Source organism: Oreochromis aureus, linkage group 18 (assembly GCF_013358895.1).
Source record: "Oreochromis aureus strain Israel breed Guangdong linkage group 18, ZZ_aureus, whole genome shotgun sequence".
Lineage (NCBI taxonomy): Eukaryota > Metazoa > Chordata > Actinopteri > Cichliformes > Cichlidae > Oreochromis > Oreochromis aureus.
The window spans coordinates 26,509,956-26,528,537 of NC_052959.1; the positions used below are offsets into that span (position 1 = coordinate 26,509,956).

The following is an 18,582-nucleotide window of genomic DNA, read 5'->3' on the forward strand; positions in this document are numbered from 1 at the left end:
GAACCACATGCATGGCAAAGTTGCAGTAAATTGCAGTAACAGCAGAGGGAGATATTTTATTTTCAGCCAACATGAAAATAATCATGGGAAAGTGTTTAAACAGACATTACTAACACATTTACATTTCAATACATATTATAATATTAGCACATTAGCTTAATCGTTTCTGGTGATTAAGGACCCTGGAATGTACTTCATACATTTTTTTTCTCACTACAGACTTCTTGGCTTTAAATATAATATCTCCCCCTGCTGGTAATGCAGGTTCTGCATGTGTGTCCGTGTCATGTCATTCTTTGGAGAGACAAAGTGTGAAATGGACACACTGGAGCAGCATGTCTATTATGCCTTTATGCATTCATAGTTCTTAAAAATGTAATCTTATCATCTCTTGTATTACCTGCATGGGGTGATCATTATTTACACTGGGACCAATAGTTCCGATTAACCACTAGCCAATCAGAATGCTTAGCAGTCCCCCCTGCCTCTATAATCAAGAGCTCAGTCTGATGATGTAGTTGCAGAACATAAATCTGAGGGACTATAAGTTGGACTAATGTTGCATTCATAGAAAGTAAATTTATTTTATGAAAACTCTGTTTCATGTTTTCTGTTCTGAGTTAATTAGATCAGAAAAGCGGAGCCATGCTTGACACCGTGTTATTACTGCCAATGTAAGAACAAACTACTTTGTTACAGGTAAGAGTCTGATAGCACTGCTTCACTATTTCAGCTAATGAGTTTATTGTCATTGTAGGGAGCTTATGATTTATAATAATATATACCAGTTTTACTGCTAACACCTATATGTAAAACCTAAAAACACATGTTAGAGGGTAACTGGGTGATTTTGAGTCGAGTATAGTGCAATGTTGATGTTAAAATGAGAAATGTTATTGGGTTTAAATATGATTCTGTCTTCAATATCTCATATAAGATTGTGTTCCTGTGATTTTGACCCTGTATGTATGCTTCCTGCCTTACAGTAGGTGCTGCCTTTTTTTTGGTGTAGCTGACTCTACTCTACGATTAGTGAGCTGTGCATTGTGGCTGCTTACTCCTGCTCTGTGAAGAGGAGCGTGTGTTGGTGATTTAACATCACTTTTATGTTTAGTGACCAACTCTTGTCCTCCTGAAATACAGAGGGACCCCAAATCTTCTCAAAGTGTGCGCTGCAATTCAGAATTATAAGACAATATGGCAATGATGATGATGCGCAGAGATGGAGCTGAATCCAAGTCCACTTTGTAAGTCCACCTTCTGGGCAGCCATCAATCCCTCTGGTGTCTCTGCTGGAATTTCCAACTGTGAGTTGATATCCAATTATATATCCAATTATATATTATAAAGAATAAAGTTACAACTAGCAAAAACACACAAAGAAAGTGCTTTAGCACTTTAAGTCTTTTCACCCTCTCTCAGATGTGATGAGAGGTGAACCGAACTTCAGTCTCTCTCGATCCGACCTTTCTCCACATCAACACACAAACCTGTTTTGTAATTTCCGAAACTGCACATATTTGTTTCCTGTCAGTCCCGCTCACCAGAGATGCGAGCGAAGGATGTGAGAATAGGGTATTAGAAAGGGAACTTAATATGTACATTCTGGCAAATGACTCAGTTGACTGGAATCAAATTGTCACATGTGCAGGGAGTTTCTGCTTTCTCAAACCAAAGCTGTGTCAAGATGGAGCGGATTGTGTTTTTTAGCGCTTTTTTATGGCTGTGTTCATGTCAAGTAAATGGTAAGAACAAACTTTTATACTAACTGGGTGATCTCAATTTATCTTTAAACCTAGGTGTTACCTCAGCACTAATGTATGTTGGAAAATATGTACAGCAAATAAAGTCATTAGGGAAGGAGAGGAAGAAAGTCAAGTAAATGTAATATAAACAAATAATAAACAGGATCATATTGGTATTGACGTGCTGTATATAAGCTGACAGACACATCGTAATACATCAAATGGAGAGAGAGCATTTCTGAAAAACAATTCCAGAGCGCTGTAAGCTACTAGGGAGTTTGGGCTAACAGTTACAAAAGTGGTTTTGTCACAATCCTGGGTGCGTTTGTTTTAAGTTCAACATTTTAATTTAATTTATTATTATATGTTAAGAGTTTTGTTTTCTAGATTTATTTATGTTTTGTTTCCCAGCATTATAAAGGTAATTTCTGTTTAGGTTGTGTTTTTTTCTTTCATAATGCTTTAATCATAAAAGACATAATTTGTTCATGTCTCCCCGAAAACACTTATCGCTTATAGTTAATTCCCAGTTTTCCCGCCCTCCTGTGTTCATCATTCCTGTGTTAGATGTTCCAGTATTTCGTTACTTGCTTGCCTTCAATTTAGTTTTACTTTCCTTGTCTCATCCTCATTTCAGAGGATCTGCAGTACACACCGTCATATGCAGTGAGGTTGTTGTGCTGTTGGTGAGATAAAAGACAGAGAGAGCGAACTTTAGGTAGTTGCTCTGTATTATGTTGGTACATGACGCAGATGAAAATAAAAGAAGAGGGATCACTTCCTTAAATTTAGTTTCAGTATTTTTAGATGGGCACGTACAGATTTGTTTTCCTCACAGCGTTGTATAGTTCATTATTATACATTTAAATACTATTTAGAAGTGATCAGATAAAAGAGGGTAATTGGGAATATTTTAAAATATTTTGTTTCTATCCGAAATGTCAGGACAAGTTTGATTTAAAATAATGAGGGAGTTCCCCCAAAACACAACTGAAGGTTTTGGAGAGACAATGTGACAGAACAGTTGTGGAAGTGACATTAAATAACTAATAGCAAATTGACTACATCTTTCCCTGTTGCTCAGAACTCTGGATAGTCATGTTTTGTGAAGTTTAATAAATTTAAGCACATCTCTGTATGATAGTGTGAAAGTGAAACCATCTGTCTTCGTGGGAGCAGGTTTTCTATCTAAGAAGCCCATATAACTTGCTCCACACCACCTCAACTGACTGAAGGCATTTGCCATGTTTCACATCACTGCTCAGATTGGGCAGGAGAATATAGAGAAGTGAATCTGATATAGTTTTAGGAGAATTAAATGCTATTTCACATTATTTTAGCAATCTTAAGTTGACATAACCTTCTGTCATTATAGTAAATTTGACCATATGTAGCTTCATGCACATAATTCTGGCATTTGTGTTGTTGTTGTTTTTTTAATTCTGTTTTTTAAATTTTTGTTCTTTTAGAGCTCCAATATGTGTTTGTGCGGCATGGAAAGGACTTACATCTGGATATAAAGAAATCTGTTAAACTTGACAAAAAAACTGATTTGTTCTGGAAATGTAATAAAACTAACAATGTAGCTAAGTATGGTTTTAATATTGATCCAGTCGTGTTTGACAAATATGAAGGAAGGGCTGAGCTATTTGGACAAAATTACTCTTTGGTATTAAAGAATGTGCAACACAATGACAGTGGAGATTATACTGCACTTGTGGTTGGGGCACAAGACCACAAGGTAGCTGAATACAAGGTCATAGTCCAAGGTAGGTTTCTGTTTTCATTATCCTTTGAAATTTTGATAAGGCATAGACCAGTTTTAAATCTCTTTATGTCTGTTACTCTTCAGATCCAGTGTCTCCAGTTAACCTGACAGTGGACTCTGTGTCTGGCAGCTCAGAGTCCTGTGTCCTTGCTGTGAACTGCAGCACAGTGGATTCATCCATCCACCATTCTTTTAGATGTGATGACAAAAACTGCTCTCAGGTCAAAGAAAAGACATTCAAACCCCAAAACTATTCATCCTCTTTCACTGTCTACCTGCAGCAAGACTTTATCCTGTGTAATCACAGCAACCAAGTTAGCTGGGAATACAGTAAGATCAAGTTTGACTGCAAGACAATTACAGGTAAGTATAAGAGCAATGATGATATGAATGATAAATCCACTTTAATATATTATTCAGCTCAGTGAACAAAGAATTGTAAACCTAAAAGCATTTTTTTAATCCTAAGGATTTTATCTGTTTCCAGGTAAAACTAAAGGTTTCCGTCTCAAAACCTCCAAGCCCATGTTCGGTTTGGTGAAGAATTCTAGTGTAGTTGTAAAAGTTTTCACACCCTGTTCTGATCATGAATACCATGCATTTACCATTATGGTCAGCCCTCACTCTGAAGAAGCAAACATACCATTTTGTGTATGCAAATGTTTGTGACACTAATTTGTTGGAGTAAATTGGCACATCAGTAGATATGATGTTTAATAGTTGTTATAAAAAATCACAATCACTGAAATAGCCACTGAAAAGCTCTAACAGAGCTCAAAGGGTTTTAAATCAGCCACCACATTTGCAAAAGTTGAGTGCTTGGGCTTTTAGAGCAAGTCTACCCTAACAGAAATAATTGTACAGTTATTGCATACAGAACACGTTTCTAACCCAATGTTTTGGTTTCTTTGCAGTTCCCAGTAGAGCCACCCTAATTCAGATTTCAACTTCAGCTGGTCTCTTTCTCTTGTCTGTCTTCATTGCCCTTTGCATTGTCACAAAATGTAAGTCCCAGTGTGTTTTTAAGCAGCAACAACAGTGAATCAACACTACACTAAATACACAGAAATCTTGCATTGTATTAAAGCATACACTTCATGCACAAAAGCATTCCTTGTATGATTCTGCAATGCCATAAGAATTACAGTGCAGCTGAAATTGTGTTTTGGTACAGCAGTATAAATTTGTTTGGTATAAGGTTTTAAAGATGTAATTGTCACTCGAAACAGTGGTGGCCCTGAAAAGTCAAATGCAGCGCAACTGAAAACACAAGCAAATAGAAAAATTCTGCAAAAATTTTTTTTAAAAAAAGAATGAAAACAACAAGGAACATAATACAAAGACCAGCTTGAAGTGGACATGAAAGACTACATGTGTAAATGCAAATTTACACCATGGAGCTGTGCTGTCAAAAAAAAAAAGTTTTCCTGTGTCAGTGTATTTACTGCTTAAGAGACAAAGAGTGAAAATGGGCAGTATATCCTTCCCAAAACGTTGATTCTGTTCATCTGGATGTGGGAGAAATGTTTTGTCAGTCATCCAAGTCACATCTTCAGCTTCTCAAGAGACTGCCCACCTCTTACAGACTTTCCTTACCTGGATGATTGAGCATGCATCAAGAAGCAGTATATCCGTGATTTGTTAACACAGAAGTGATAGTTGCAGCACGGGGCAGTACAGAAATGACCTCCTTAAACTGATTTTTATTTTCAGTCTCCTTATGTTCCCCTGAGTTATTGGTTCTGTTATTAGTCAGCTAACATATACTAATATAAGTCTATTGACTGCAACCAACCAACCAACCTGACGCTGTACGGCAGAAGATGGCGCTAAATATTTTCTAAACACTTTAAACACTTATTTCTTAAATCCTGGTTCATTTTATACAGACTTTGTAGTTTTTCATCTCCACTTTAAGAGAAGTAACTGTATTATTCCATTGCAGAAATCTTTGTTACATTTTGAAGGTTATTCTATGACCAATGTACAAAATAGGAGAACTGTGTTCTACTAAATTCTGAAAAAAATTATTTGTAGAGGAGCTAGAGGAGTGAAAGACAAACGAGCTGTCTGTAAGTCATATGACAGTACACAGATAAGAAGGGAGTTCAGCCAGAAAAGAACTGTGAATAAAAATATAAGATTGATGGAAGCCTAAAAGCACAACCATGTTGTCTCTATATGCTTCTTAGTCAGTAAAGTGTAGTGGACAATGGATTTTATTTATAAAGTAAACTATAATAAAATTAAGATACAGCCACTCAGAAGTTTCTCACTTAGCCAGAAGCATCTGCTGGTTTGTACTTTATGTAACTTCCACTGTAAGAATTCCCATTCATTCAATTCCACCAAAAGGAGCCAACAAAATTATTGCGTAATTGTACAACATTATTTTGACAATAGTATTTATCTAACATGATATTTTGGATTTTTTCTAGGAAATCAACCCGGACAAATATTGCAATCAGATTCTCTCAGGAGTGCCCTGACGGATGATGGATGAGCTCCCACAAAACAAAATCTATTGTTTTTGTTTTGTTTTGTTTTGTTGGGGGGGAGGTGGGTGGGTCTTTGTGTCTTTTTAATCTCCGTGTCTGTAGATTCTTTCTTAGATATCTATAAAATAATTATAGCTTTGTCATAAGCACTGGGATGTTGATAGACACATTAGATAGCAAGAAAGGAGGAGGGCAGGAAAACTGGCAAGAAAGCCAATGCATGAAGGAATGAAATAGTGAGCTCATGCATCAGATATGTTACACAATTTTTTGGATTTCATGCCATTTTTTACTTGTATTTTCAAATGTCAGCTTAAAGTCGAACCAATAACTATATTTTGCAGATTATAAAAATTCATATTTAAAAGGTTATAACTGACTGTAATAAATGCCAAAATCAACCAGGTCTCTCTGTTACACATGTGAACCTTAATGGAGAAATAGTGTCATGACGAAATATAGGTCAAAACTGGTGTCTGCTGATTTTGCCACCTTTTATACATTGGATGTGGAACTCCCATTGGCAATTCAAAGGAGGCTCACCAGTGGGAGTGTGGCTGTCATGCAAAATGAGTACGTGCTGTTGTGGCAGGCATTTTTTTGACTGATAGTAATTTCATAGTAATTTAAGTAGTTTCCAGCTCATACTGTGCAAAAATTTTGAGCCACCCCTAATTTCTTAATATTCTGGGAAATAATGGTAACAACCATGCAACCGTGCAGCCTATGTAATAGCATAACAATTACATGTGTAAAGCTATTACTAAGTTATCACTAATAACTGTTCTTGAAAAGGTTACAGTTCTAACAAATGTATTAAATCAACAACAGTATATTTTAGCTTCAAAGTAAATGTAGTGTAAGTACACTCTTCTGTCATTTATGAGGCAGTTACAGTGGACTAAGGTGAATTTCATGTACAGTCTGAAAAAAAAAACCTTTTTAAACTTATTCTGTGGTTACATGCACTAAAGAAATTATCCTGTCACCACACGTTTACCACACAATTTATTAAATACACCTTGGATATTTCTGTGTTGGACCCTTTTGTCTTCTTAGAATCATCAAACCAGGGAATGATTTTTAATCTTTTTGGTGAGCACATGCAAATTGTAGCCTCTGTTTCCTGTTCTTAGCTGACAGGAAGGGCATACAGTGTAGTCTGCAGCTGCAAGCCATCTGCTTCAAGTTTTGATGTTGTGTGTTCAGACATGCTCTTTTGCATATCTTGGTCATAAAGGATGGTTATTTCACTTACTAGTCTAGTCAAACTGTTCAAAGTTATGAAGAAATCTTAGTAGATCATCAGTTTATGAAATGCTCAGACCAGCCTGTCTGGCACCAGTAACCATGCCATGCTCAGTGTCACTTATAACACCTTTATTTCCCTTTCTGGTGCAGTTTGAATTTCACAAGGTTTCCATGACACTGGCTACATGCCTGAATGTATTGAGTTGCTCTCCTATAATCGGCTCATTAGATAATCTTCTTAAGCTGAACAAGTATAAAGTATTTTTTCTGACATTTTTGTCTTGTAAATGTACCTTTTTTTCCCATAATCCACACAATTTCGAGTTTTTGCTTTAAGTGATCTGAATACTTTTAAAATCTTTTATCATGCCTATGGGGATCGATTCGTTTTGGAGCAAATTTCAGCTTAGTCTATATCTTAATTAACAAATATGAAACTGTGTAAGTGAAGCAGACTACTGTTGATCCGAATTAAACTCAACATTTCCAATATCAGGTTTAACATTTTGGTAGATTGAAACATTTCATTTATTAAGAGGCTTTTACTTTAAAACAATTATACAGTAGGAATACAATGTGAAAAACAAAAAAGAGAAAATGAAAGAGAACGCTCAGAAGAGAGTCATTCTTTGTATTTATGTCACTGTTGTTACAATGAGGTTTTAGTTTTGGGACAACCCCACACAGGCTGTGTGCATCACTGCTGAAAATCTTCAATGAGGAAGCTTGCACTTCCTGATTTTCGAAGCAGGTGTCAAGATGGCACGTATTTTATTTTGGGGAGTTCTTTTGCTGCTTTCATTTGAAATACAAGGTAAACACTTATTTTTACACTCTAATTATTATCATATTTTTATTAGTATTATTTTGTACACTAATATGTCAAAGTGATTCTCCTTTGCTTGTTGGAATGTGGTTATTGTACTATAGCACTAAATTGTTTGTAAAAGACATACAGCAAATGATGTATAATAAATAATTGTCAGGGAGGAAGAAAGTCAAATAAATACAGTGAAAAATGAATAACAGGCAAGAAAATGATTGATATTGAGATTACAATAATTACATTGCAATAAGTATGATTTTGACGTAATAACAAATGAAAAATCAGAATGAATTTCAACACCGATGTTTCTGAACTATGAATAATGGTAACATGGGGCTGGTAAGTGCTGACTATCTGCTTGATTTCTTTGTGTCATTTTTTTATTCTTTTCCCAAATCAATTTGGCTGAAGTTGAATTCAGATGTACTTTTATCCGGCTCCTTCTTCACCAAAGAGGTGATGTTCCATGTCCCAGGCTAGTCTTGGTAGTGATCAGTCCACTTCTTCAGTAACTCAACAAACCATGTAGTGCAAATAAACAGAATTCCCTTAAATTTTTTTGATAAGCACTGAAGTACTGTACCAAACTCAAAACCAGTAGAACACAAATTCACTAAAAGTTTTAAAGTGTGTGATATTAAATTGAAAACTGAAGCAGCCATGTTCACATTTTTAAAAAAAAGATAACTGTCACATAGGCATACACACACACACACACACACACACACACACACACAAACATACACAGATGTCAGTTGCTGACATCTATCTATTCAAGTTGGTTTCCTCCTCTTTCCTCTTGTCAGTATCACTTCTCTCCCTCTGTCTGTGTTTCCACCCACAACTTTGTGTTATGCATATGCAATTGTGATCTAGAACTGGAATAAGCCACTTATTATATAATGTTTTTAGAATAATTTGGACATCATTTGGCGGAACCCCTGCTCAACAAGTTTATTTTTAAATGCAATGTTTTCATTACGATTTTGGTGGACAAAAGACTGTAAGAGGGACATTTCCATGAGAGTGCCAGGTCAGGGTCATGTCACTCTTTTCTGCTTATACTTCCCCATTATAACTGGCTAATGTCTGCTTGTTCCACTTCTTTGGAACTACTGTACTACTACTGTACCCAGCTGAGTTCAGAAGAAATTACTAGCCTTGAGAGCAGGGAGAAAGGGGCCAGTGTAGAGACCTCTGTGTCATAATCTACCAAATGTATATATTTTTAAATGATTCAAATTATACATTTTATTAAACATATATATTTTTAATATATATTTCAAAGCCAGAAGTTAAAAGACAATACAATTCTGTGTCATGATTACCATAATCTGACATCATGGCACAAAGCTTTTCTTTTTTCAACTGGAAGCCAAAAAGAGGACAGTAAGCAGGAAACTGGAGCACCAGACCTGTGAGAACTGATAGCAGAGAGGACCCAGGAAGAGCAGTCAGGGGAGAAAGGCAGCACAGGAGCAGGGGTGGCCCAGAGCTTTAAACCCATTTGCAAGTCTTCTCTTTAATGTTTCTATAATTTCCAGTGGTCGTGTATTCTCAGATATGCTCTGATGAACTTAACTTCACATTGATAGTTATATTTATTTACTACCTCTGAAAAAAAGGAAACATTAGCCCAATGCATTTCTGCAGATTCATTGCTGTGAAATTATGGTAATCATGGCAAGTAGAATCATCTACAATATTAACTCGGCTATATGAGTACCACATTTTTATACTGCACTCCTGCAACAATGTTTTACAAACTGCTACAAGCACAAATGCAAACATCAGGCAGACAGACTGTGGGTTTCTCTTTGGTCACTTCTATACAAGCTGGAAGTCTCTGCTTGACTAAACTTCCTCTTCTAGTTAGTTTTACTGTAACAAAAACTAACAGACAAATACTATTGCTGTATGAAGCAACAGTATATAGCAGTATGTCATAAAATGGGTGATCACATACACTGAATGACTCCTGAAAACAAAGTGAAATCAACAGAAACAGCGTGATTACTAATCAAAGTTAAATGTGAAATGCTGCATAATAACATACAATGCTGATATTACATTTGAGAGGTGGTTAAGTGTGTGGTCACAGCTGTGAGACTGCAAGTAGATGAAGAAGCACATATGAGACCCTGATAGCTGTGAGATAAACTCCAATGTCTTCAGCTCTAACTAAAAATAAACACCAGTGTCTTCACTTTTTAATTTAATTCTGTCATCAGTCACGAACTACATGAATGCTAAAATTATTCTACCGAGAAAAATATTTTTATTACCTCCTCTTTCTGAGTACAAAGATTAGCGCTTTGAGAGTGACGTATGTTTTAGATGAACATTCAACTTAAAAAAACAGAGTTAGAAGAACACACACAAACAATTAATGGACACTATATAAGTGTCCATTCACTGCAGAAATATGCAAGCAGTGGATGGTCTGCAATTTTAGAGCCTAAATGAGAAAATGTGAACAATATTACAGTAATACAATATAAAACTGTAGTTGCATAAAATGATGAATACCTACAGAAACAGTTTTAAGTTTAACAGCAGTTTCCATTTCAAGTCTGTTGTGAAGTCATCACAAGTTATTATTATCTGTTATTCAGTCAGATCAGTTTGAGCACATATGTTGACAAAATGACAAAAAAGGGAGAACAATTTGATGTTCCTGCCCAATGTTACTTTGACATGTGGAGAGAAAGCAGAAGGATCAAAGTCTGGAATCAAAAGTGTGAAAGACGAGTGAATTGAATGAACACAGACTTTTCTGTTTTTCTTAAGAAACATGATGGATAGATTTTGCAGTTCTAATATTTCAGTTTCATTAATCTTCATTTAATCTATTATAGGTAATTGTTGTATCCTACTAAAAAAGCCCAAAATGCATACACGTGTGGATGTCAGCAAGTGCTGGGACAAAAACAAACAAATGATAAATGTAAGAAAATCAGCAGCTCAGTAGCTGTGGGGCTTTTGTCTACTGAAGGAAATAACAGTTGAATCACCTCGTTAAATTTAGTCACAGCACTGTCAGATAAACTTCCAGTGTAATGAAAAAAAGTTGCCGGTGCTCATTAGATCATTTTTGCAAATGCAAACGATAAATAAAAATAATAAAAAAGATAAGATAAAAGAGTGTTTTCAAGAAATACTGTTTAGTGTTCAAGCAGACACTTAGGGTCTGAAAGGCTAAGATTAAAGATTTCATTAATTTTCATTTCCTCTCATGGAGGGAAGCGGAGATGCTTCCTGAGACGAATAAATATCTGGTTATGACAAATTTGGACAAATCTAGATATTAGAGGTGCACCATCTAAAGTAGGGTGGAAGTCAAATCTTCTAATAGGATTTTCACAAAAGTCTACATTTTATTGTTGAAAATCACCTAGACAACCAGTGACTGAAGGATGATGTGTGGCATGTGCTACTGTGATCGCAAGTCAGATTGGGGAAGGGAGTGGGTAAAACCACAATCAACATTTTGGCAGTTACACACAAATCTATATTCATTTTAGAGATCTCTGATTGATGTAAGGGTGTGTTATTACAGCTGAATAACAATTAAACATATTTACACTAATAAATATGTTTAATTACAAACATATAAATAGATTATGCAACAATGTTGACTAAACAATAATAAAAACAGACAAGACAAAAATACTGAAAAAATATCTACTGTATTTCATTTGAGAGACTTCCAGTTGCATGTTAATAAGATGATTCTGACATCACATTTGTTGTTTTTCTTTTAGGGCTCCAACATGTGTTTCTCCTCCGTGGAAAGGACTTACACCTGGATATAAATAAATCTGTTGTACTAGACAAAAAAACTGATTTGTTCTGGAAATTTAATGAAACTAACAATGTAGCTAAATATGGTTTTAATAATGATCCAATAGTGTATGACAAATATGAAGGAAGGGCTGAGCTTTTTGGACAAAATTACTCTTTGCTATTAAAGAATGTAAAAAGCAACGACACTGGCGATTATACTGCAGTTTTAACTGGTGCACAAGACTTAAGGGTAGCTGAATACAAGGTCATAGTCCAAGGTAGGTTTCTTTTTTTTTCGTTATCCTTTTTGTAAGTAAATGACATGTTTTAAAATTCTTTATGACTGTTACTCTTCAGATCCAGTGTCTCCAGCTAACCTGAGAGTGGTCTCTGTGCCCAGCTCAGACTCTTGTAACCTGACTGTGACCTGCAGCACAGTGGATTCTCAAATCAGCAAGACTTTTAGATGTGATACCCAGAACTGCTCTCAGGTGGATGAAAATAGTTTGAAGAAGACAAATGATTATTCGTCTTTAATTGTCTACCTGCACAGAGACCTCATCATCTGTAATCACAGCAACAACGTGAGCTGGAAACAGAGTACAATGAATAATCCCTACTGTGAGAAAAAGACAGGTAAGGTTAAAGACCATAAAGAGATAATTTAAAGATTTTATGCAGCAGAACAAAAAACTGAAAATATAAACTAAAACTAAATTTTGATCTTTAAAGACTTCATCTCTTTATATTGATCTATTCATGTATTTCAGTTGAAACGGAAGGTATTAAAATCTCAAAGAACTAGAAATCACTATGGCGTAATTGGGATATATTTTTTCTGTTAAGAACCATTTTCTTTTGTTCCCTCAAGGAAAAAGTCTATTTGCTTTTGAAAGAACTTGTTTTGATGATACAGGCTCTACTTTCTTGCTTGCACAAGCACAATATAGTGTGTGTCCAAATGTTTGTGAAATGATCCAGGGTTTTTGACTTTTCTTTAGTTTTGTATATTTAATAATCTTTGTTAAATTGTTCTGGTTCTTGGTTTCAGTTCCATGTTGTAAATAGTTAACCTAAGGTTATTCTTAGATTCTTTTGTGTTCTGGTTTCTTAAGTTTATGTACTAACATTTAGTCTGGCTTCTTTATCCCTGATTTGTCTTGCTTCCCATGTGTTTCTGTCTAGTTCAGCCAAATCTGCGTTTGTTTACCTTTCTCTATTGTATATCTTAGTCCAGGTCTCAGTGTTGCTCATTTGCTGTTTTATTTTAGTAGCCTGTGTCCCATGTGGAACATGTTCAGTTTTGCTTCCTTTGTCTCTCATTCGTCTGTGATTAGTGTCGGCTGAGTGTCCCTCTGTTCCTTGTTTCAGTCTCTCTCACTGTGTGTCCTGTGTTCCATTCTGGTTTGTAAATTCCTGGTTTCTGCCCAGTCATTCTCACAACAGACATGCCATTAACCAAGGTGGTGATCTAAAAAGGATTTGCAGCTTTCCATAAACAGTAATAGGAGTGTGTGAAAAGTTCTAAATCTAATACCCTCTGGTTGGTGATTTTTGAGTGGTAGTCAAAAACCTTTTGAGATTTAACACAAAGTGTTTGTGCTTCTTGTATGATAATGATTCTGCCATTACAGAAAAAACCACAAATTTAAAATTACAGATTCTGGTAGGATTATTTGTGATTAAATATTTTGTTTTCTTTACAGTTTCCAGTGCACCCATCATTATCGCAGCTGCTTGTGGCCTCTGTGTTTTCGTTTTCATCATTATTTTCATCATTTGCATTGTCAGAAAATGTAAGTCCCAATGTGTTCTTTCAGCAAAAACAGTCAAATAAGAATTGTTGCTACTTTAAGTACACTGAAACCTAATCTAATATCTAAGTATACACTTAATATACATAAACATACTTTGTATGATTAGGCAATGCCATGAAAACAAAGAAAGTTGAGCCAAAATTTGGTACAATAGTATGGATCTGCTTTGTAAGGTAGGATGTAACTTTCATTCAAAAGGTCTAGTTTAAGTTATCCTCACATCTTCAAAATGTGTTCAATTAGGTGATGCATTTGTTCTCAAATTTCCCCCAATTTCACACTTATGATCAAATGAGCAAAGATGAATGAAATCAGCTGTAAGGTTTAAAAACTATCGATCCAAATTGTCCTGTCTAGATTACTTTCATGAATAAGCTATTTTGATCTTCACAGCAAAAATGGGTCTAAAAATATAAAGCTGTCCCTCAGTAAGGCAATACAGGCTGGAGGAGATAAAAATGAGAAATAAAGCACAGCAATGATGCTACATTTTGAACATAACTGCTTTAAAATGTTCAATTAATACACATTCACAGGAGAGGAAAATTTTATTGGACTGGAATATAAGATTGAATTTAATCCTATTTGGATAACAAATTTGAATTTGGCTGAGAGAGAAAATATATATGTTAAAAAGGTTTCTATTCACGACCACCACCACCACAAAAACACACACATACACACAAAACAATGAAAAAACAGACACAACTGAAATCTATTAATAAGATCTATAACAGTAGCGGTTTTAGATACGGGCGACACGGGCGGCTGCCCGGGGCGGCATCGTGGTGGGGGACGGCATCGCCGGCATCTGCAAGAAAAATAAATAAATAAATTGCTCGTACTCATGCTGCCCCGACGTCATGCCAGCGCATACTGGGAATGGCACCGATCGGTTTTCTGCCGCCCATTTGCTGGGAGTAAGGGCGCCCTCCGTTTGCGAGGTGCGCCTGCTGCTTGCGGCACAGGGAGGAGAGGGCGGGGCGGCGGGGGATTCTCTGGCTGGCTGGAGCAGCATCTAATAACCAACTGCAAAATAAAACAAAATAAAAACAAACCAACAAACACGAAAACACCAGACATTATGATACAGACTTATAATTTGCACCGATGTTTTTTCGAAATTCTATACGCGAGGGAGTGTTCGCCCAGGGCGCCAAACAGGCTACGGCCGCCACTGATCTATAATCTAAATATTTGGTACCAGCTAAAGAATGACCTGTTAAAACCTCTGATTTTTAGTGTATTTTTTCCTATATGTGAAGCCACTTTGCCACTTTTGTTGCTACTGTTTTTTCAAACATTCACATTACTCTGTGAAGTGCAGCTTTGAAGCGAACTATGTTTGGCCAGTTATGTGGCAGAAGTTATTCTGTGCCTTTTGCCCTAAAACAACTGGGATAGGTTCAAAGTGTTGGCTTTGAATATCACATTATCTGTATCTAACCTGGTTTCCAGTAGTTGGGTGTTGTGGAGCTGTCTGAGCTCCACCCACAGTGAACATTGGATTGGATACAAGTACTGCATGAAACAAGTTCTGACCAGTAATTAATTAAAACTGCGCTTTAAAAGACAACAACAACAAAACACCCCTGCAGACAGCTCCTTTCTTGGCTGTCCTGCATCTGTGCTCATCGATGCAGCGCCTGCAGTTCTCTCTCTCAAAAAAAAAAAAAAAAAAAAAATACTGCTAACCCCACGTGGTTAAATAGCATTAAATAGTTTAAATATTCGTAAAGAATTAATTGTTGGTTGTTAATTGCTGCCTTCTATTAACATATCTGAAACATAACTGTGGAAAAAGAAGGGAGCAGGCCCTTAACCAGTTTGCTGTTCGTGACTACAAGTGAGTAATATTATAATACATAAAAACCCACTAAACCTCATCTCGTCACCAGTATTATAGGAGAGGTTAAGACTGTTGCATCTAGAATAGCACCAAGCACTAACAGTAAATATATTTTCTAAGGATGAAAGTTTTTTTTTTTTAATGGAAATTCATTTTGACCAATAAAGATCAATGATTTTATTTATTTATTTATTTACAGACTGACCAGTTCACTGTTTGATAGGGGACAGTGGCGTATCAGTTCTCTGTAGCTAACATGAACTGATCTGGAGTCATTGTTATTTCCACTAAGGAATTTAGAAGTTCCCGTGGAAAATGTGTGCTGTAAGTACATCTGTATTTTCTGTGACTGTCTTGCAGGTAAAAGAAGGAACCAGGAAAATCAACTGTATGAGGCTGCTCAAGTAAGTGAACACTTTTTCTTGAGAGAGAAAAGAAACAAAATGTCTGATTCAGTTTTATTTTAAATTCACTTCAAATTCAGAATAGTTTAATGAGTCTACTACATACAATCTACATACGAGCTTATGCACTAGTTTTATGTGTGTGTTCAAAATCAACCTAAATCTTCTTTCTACACTTACTGCTCCACACATTTTGTTTGTTTTTCTAACAAAACACTTTTGATTTGTTTCTAGGAATATCCTCCAGGCCAAACTCGAAATGAGAATGTTCCAGGAGATGCCTCGAGTCTTTCTCCAACATCTACTTATGCCCTGGTGGAGTTTCACCCTAAAACAGAATCCACTAAGTCCAAAAAAAATCCACAGCCAGAGACGGTGTATGCTCAGGTTACCAGAGCTACCAGGCCCAGAGTCACTGCCCAACAAACAGAGCTGGAGAACATCAGTAGTACAAATTCACAAGGCTAAACACATATGAACTCTGAACACTTGAACCCTGTTTCAGCTCAGGTTTTCTAAAATGTTGGATCAACTTTGTCACCTGTTTAAAACACAAATGAACTGAATATTTTCTTAATGTTTTCAAACAGTATCCCTTTTTTGTAGTAATATTTTTGTGTTTTAGATGGTGATGGCTTACCGTGAAGTTCACTATTTTGTTTATAGAGCTATAAATCTCTTTTTCTTGTTTTTTGCAGCCTTCCTGAATAATATAGTGCACGTAATCTTTATCAATAATTATTGTTATTCTTTATATGTATTGCAGGCTATAAAGAATACTTAAAGTTAATACATTTCAAGTTTTCTTTTTATACAGTGGCTTGCAAAAGTATTCGGCCCCGTTGAACTTTTCCACATTTTGTCACATTACAGCCACAAACATGAATCAATTTTATTGGAATTCCACGTGAAAGACCAACACAAAGTGGTGTACACGTGAGAAGTGGAACGAAAATCATACATGATTCCAAACATTTTTACAAATAAATAACTGAAAAGTGGGTGTGCGTAATTATTCAGCCCCTGAGTCAATACTTTGTAGAACCACCTTTTGCTGCAATTACAGCTGCCAGTGTTTTAGGGTATGTCTCTACCAGCTTTGCACATCTACAGACTGAAATTCTTGCCCATTCTTCTTTGCAAAACAGCTCCACAACTGCCCTGTGACGGCCTCAGATGTTGTCTAAGAGAATATTGGGAGCAACAACACCATGAAGTCCAAAGAACACACCAGACAGGTCAGGGATAAAGTTATTGAGAAATTTAAAGCAGGCTTAGGCTACAAAAGATTTCCCAAGCCTTGAACATCCCACGGAGCACTGTTCAAGCGATCATTCAGAAATGGAAGGAGTATGGCACAACTGTAAACCTACCAAGACAAGGCCGTCCCACCCAAACTCACAGGCCGAACAAGGAGAGCGCTGATCAGAAATGCAGCCAAGAGGCCCATGGTGACTCTGGACGAGCTGCAGAGATCTACAGCTCAGGTGGGGAATCTGTCCATAGGACAACTATTAGTCGTGCACGGCACAAAGTTGGCCTTTATGGAAGAGTGGCAAGAAGAAAGCCATTGTTAACAGAAAACCATAAGAAGTCCCGTTTGCAGTTTGCCACAAGCCATGTGGGGACACAGCAAACATGTGGAAGAAGGTGCTCTGCTCAGATGAGACCAAAATGGAACTTTGTGGCCAAAATGCAAAACGCTATGTGTGGCGGAAAACTAACACTGCACATCACTCTGAACACACCATCCCCACTGTCAAATATGGTGGTGGCAGCATCATGCTCTGGGGTGCTTCTCTTCAGCAGGGACAGGGAAGCTGGTCAGAGTTGATGGGAGGATGGATGGAGCCAAATACAGGGCAATCTTGGAAGAAAACCTCTTGGAGTCTGCAAAGACTTGAGACTGGGGCAGAGGTTCACCTTCCAGCAGGACAACGACCCTAAACATAAAGCCAGGGCAACAATGGAATGGTTTAAAACAAAACATATTCATGTGTTAGAATGGCCCAGTCAAAGTCCAGATCTAAATCCAATCGAGAATCTGTGGCAAGATCTGAAAACTGCTGTTCACAAACGCTGTCCATCTAATCTGACTGAGCTGGAGCTGTTTTGCAAAGAAGAATGGGCAAGAATTTCAGTCTCTAGATGTGCAAAGCTGGTAGAGACATACCCTAAAAGACTGGCAGCTGGAATTGCAGCAAAAGGTGGTTCTACAAAGTATTGACTCAGGGGGCTGAATAATTACACACACCCCACTTTTCAGTTATTTATTTGTAAAAAATGTTTGGAATCATGTATGATTTTCGTTCCACTTCTCACGTGTACACCACTTTGTATTGGTCTTTCACCTGGAATTCCAATAAAATTGATTCATGTTTGTGGCTGTAATGTGACAAAATGTGGGAAAGTTCAAGGGGGCCGAATACTTTTGCAAGCCACTGTAGGTCTTAACCAGGGGTGTCAAATAAAAGACTCCAATCAAGCCCACTGGGGGGCTTTTAAAAATGTGAAACAGGACATAAATCTTTGACTGTTAAATGTATTTCAGTTGTTTTGCCTTGGCGCTATATAAATTAAAATGCATTGTTTGGCACACTTATCAAAGTGGGCTGTATGTGGCCAACACGGTAAGATG

The 18,582-nt window shown here is 36.7% G+C and overlaps 2 protein-coding genes across 2 annotated transcripts; both read left to right on the forward strand.

Annotated features, from left to right (window-relative positions):
* The first annotated feature begins 1,577 nt into the window (after positions 1-1,577).
* Positions 1,578-7,043, forward strand: LOC116332101. Its single transcript, XM_031754961.2, has 5 exons — positions 1,578-1,745; positions 3,215-3,514; positions 3,598-3,876; positions 4,428-4,517; positions 5,952-7,043. Coding segments are annotated over exons 1-5 (804 nt in total). The 5' UTR covers positions 1,578-1,612; the 3' UTR covers positions 5,954-7,043.
* Positions 7,044-7,172: 129 nt separating this feature from the next.
* On the forward strand, positions 7,173-16,811 carry LOC116332085. The gene is made up of 6 exons (XM_031754941.2): positions 7,173-8,076; positions 11,853-12,152; positions 12,232-12,510; positions 13,581-13,670; positions 15,901-15,944; positions 16,179-16,811. Exons 1-6 carry the CDS (start codon positions 8,022-8,024, stop codon positions 16,410-16,412), a joined length of 1,002 nt encoding a protein of 333 aa, XP_031610801.2. The 5' UTR covers positions 7,173-8,021; the 3' UTR covers positions 16,413-16,811.
* The last annotated feature ends 1,771 nt before the right edge of the window (positions 16,812-18,582 follow it).

Excerpts from the sequence above, each read along its gene's own strand:
- LOC116332101 (XM_031754961.2), top strand. The coding sequence starts at position 1,613 with ATGACTCAGTTGACTGGAATCAAATTGTCACATGTGCAGGGAGTTTCT. Across the intron at positions 1,746-3,214 it reads GTGTTCATGTCAAGTAAATG|AGCTCCAATATGTGTTTGTG; the intron begins GTAAGAACAAAC and ends TTGTTCTTTTAG. Across the intron at positions 3,877-4,427 it reads TGACTGCAAGACAATTACAG|TTCCCAGTAGAGCCACCCTA; the intron begins GTAAGTATAAGA and ends GTTTCTTTGCAG.
- LOC116332085 (XM_031754941.2), top strand. The coding sequence starts at position 8,022 with ATGGCACGTATTTTATTTTGGGGAGTTCTTTTGCTGCTTTCATTTGAA. Across the intron at positions 12,153-12,231 it reads ATACAAGGTCATAGTCCAAG|ATCCAGTGTCTCCAGCTAAC; the intron begins GTAGGTTTCTTT and ends GTTACTCTTCAG. Across the intron at positions 13,671-15,900 it reads CATTTGCATTGTCAGAAAAT|GTAAAAGAAGGAACCAGGAA; the intron begins GTAAGTCCCAAT and ends ACTGTCTTGCAG.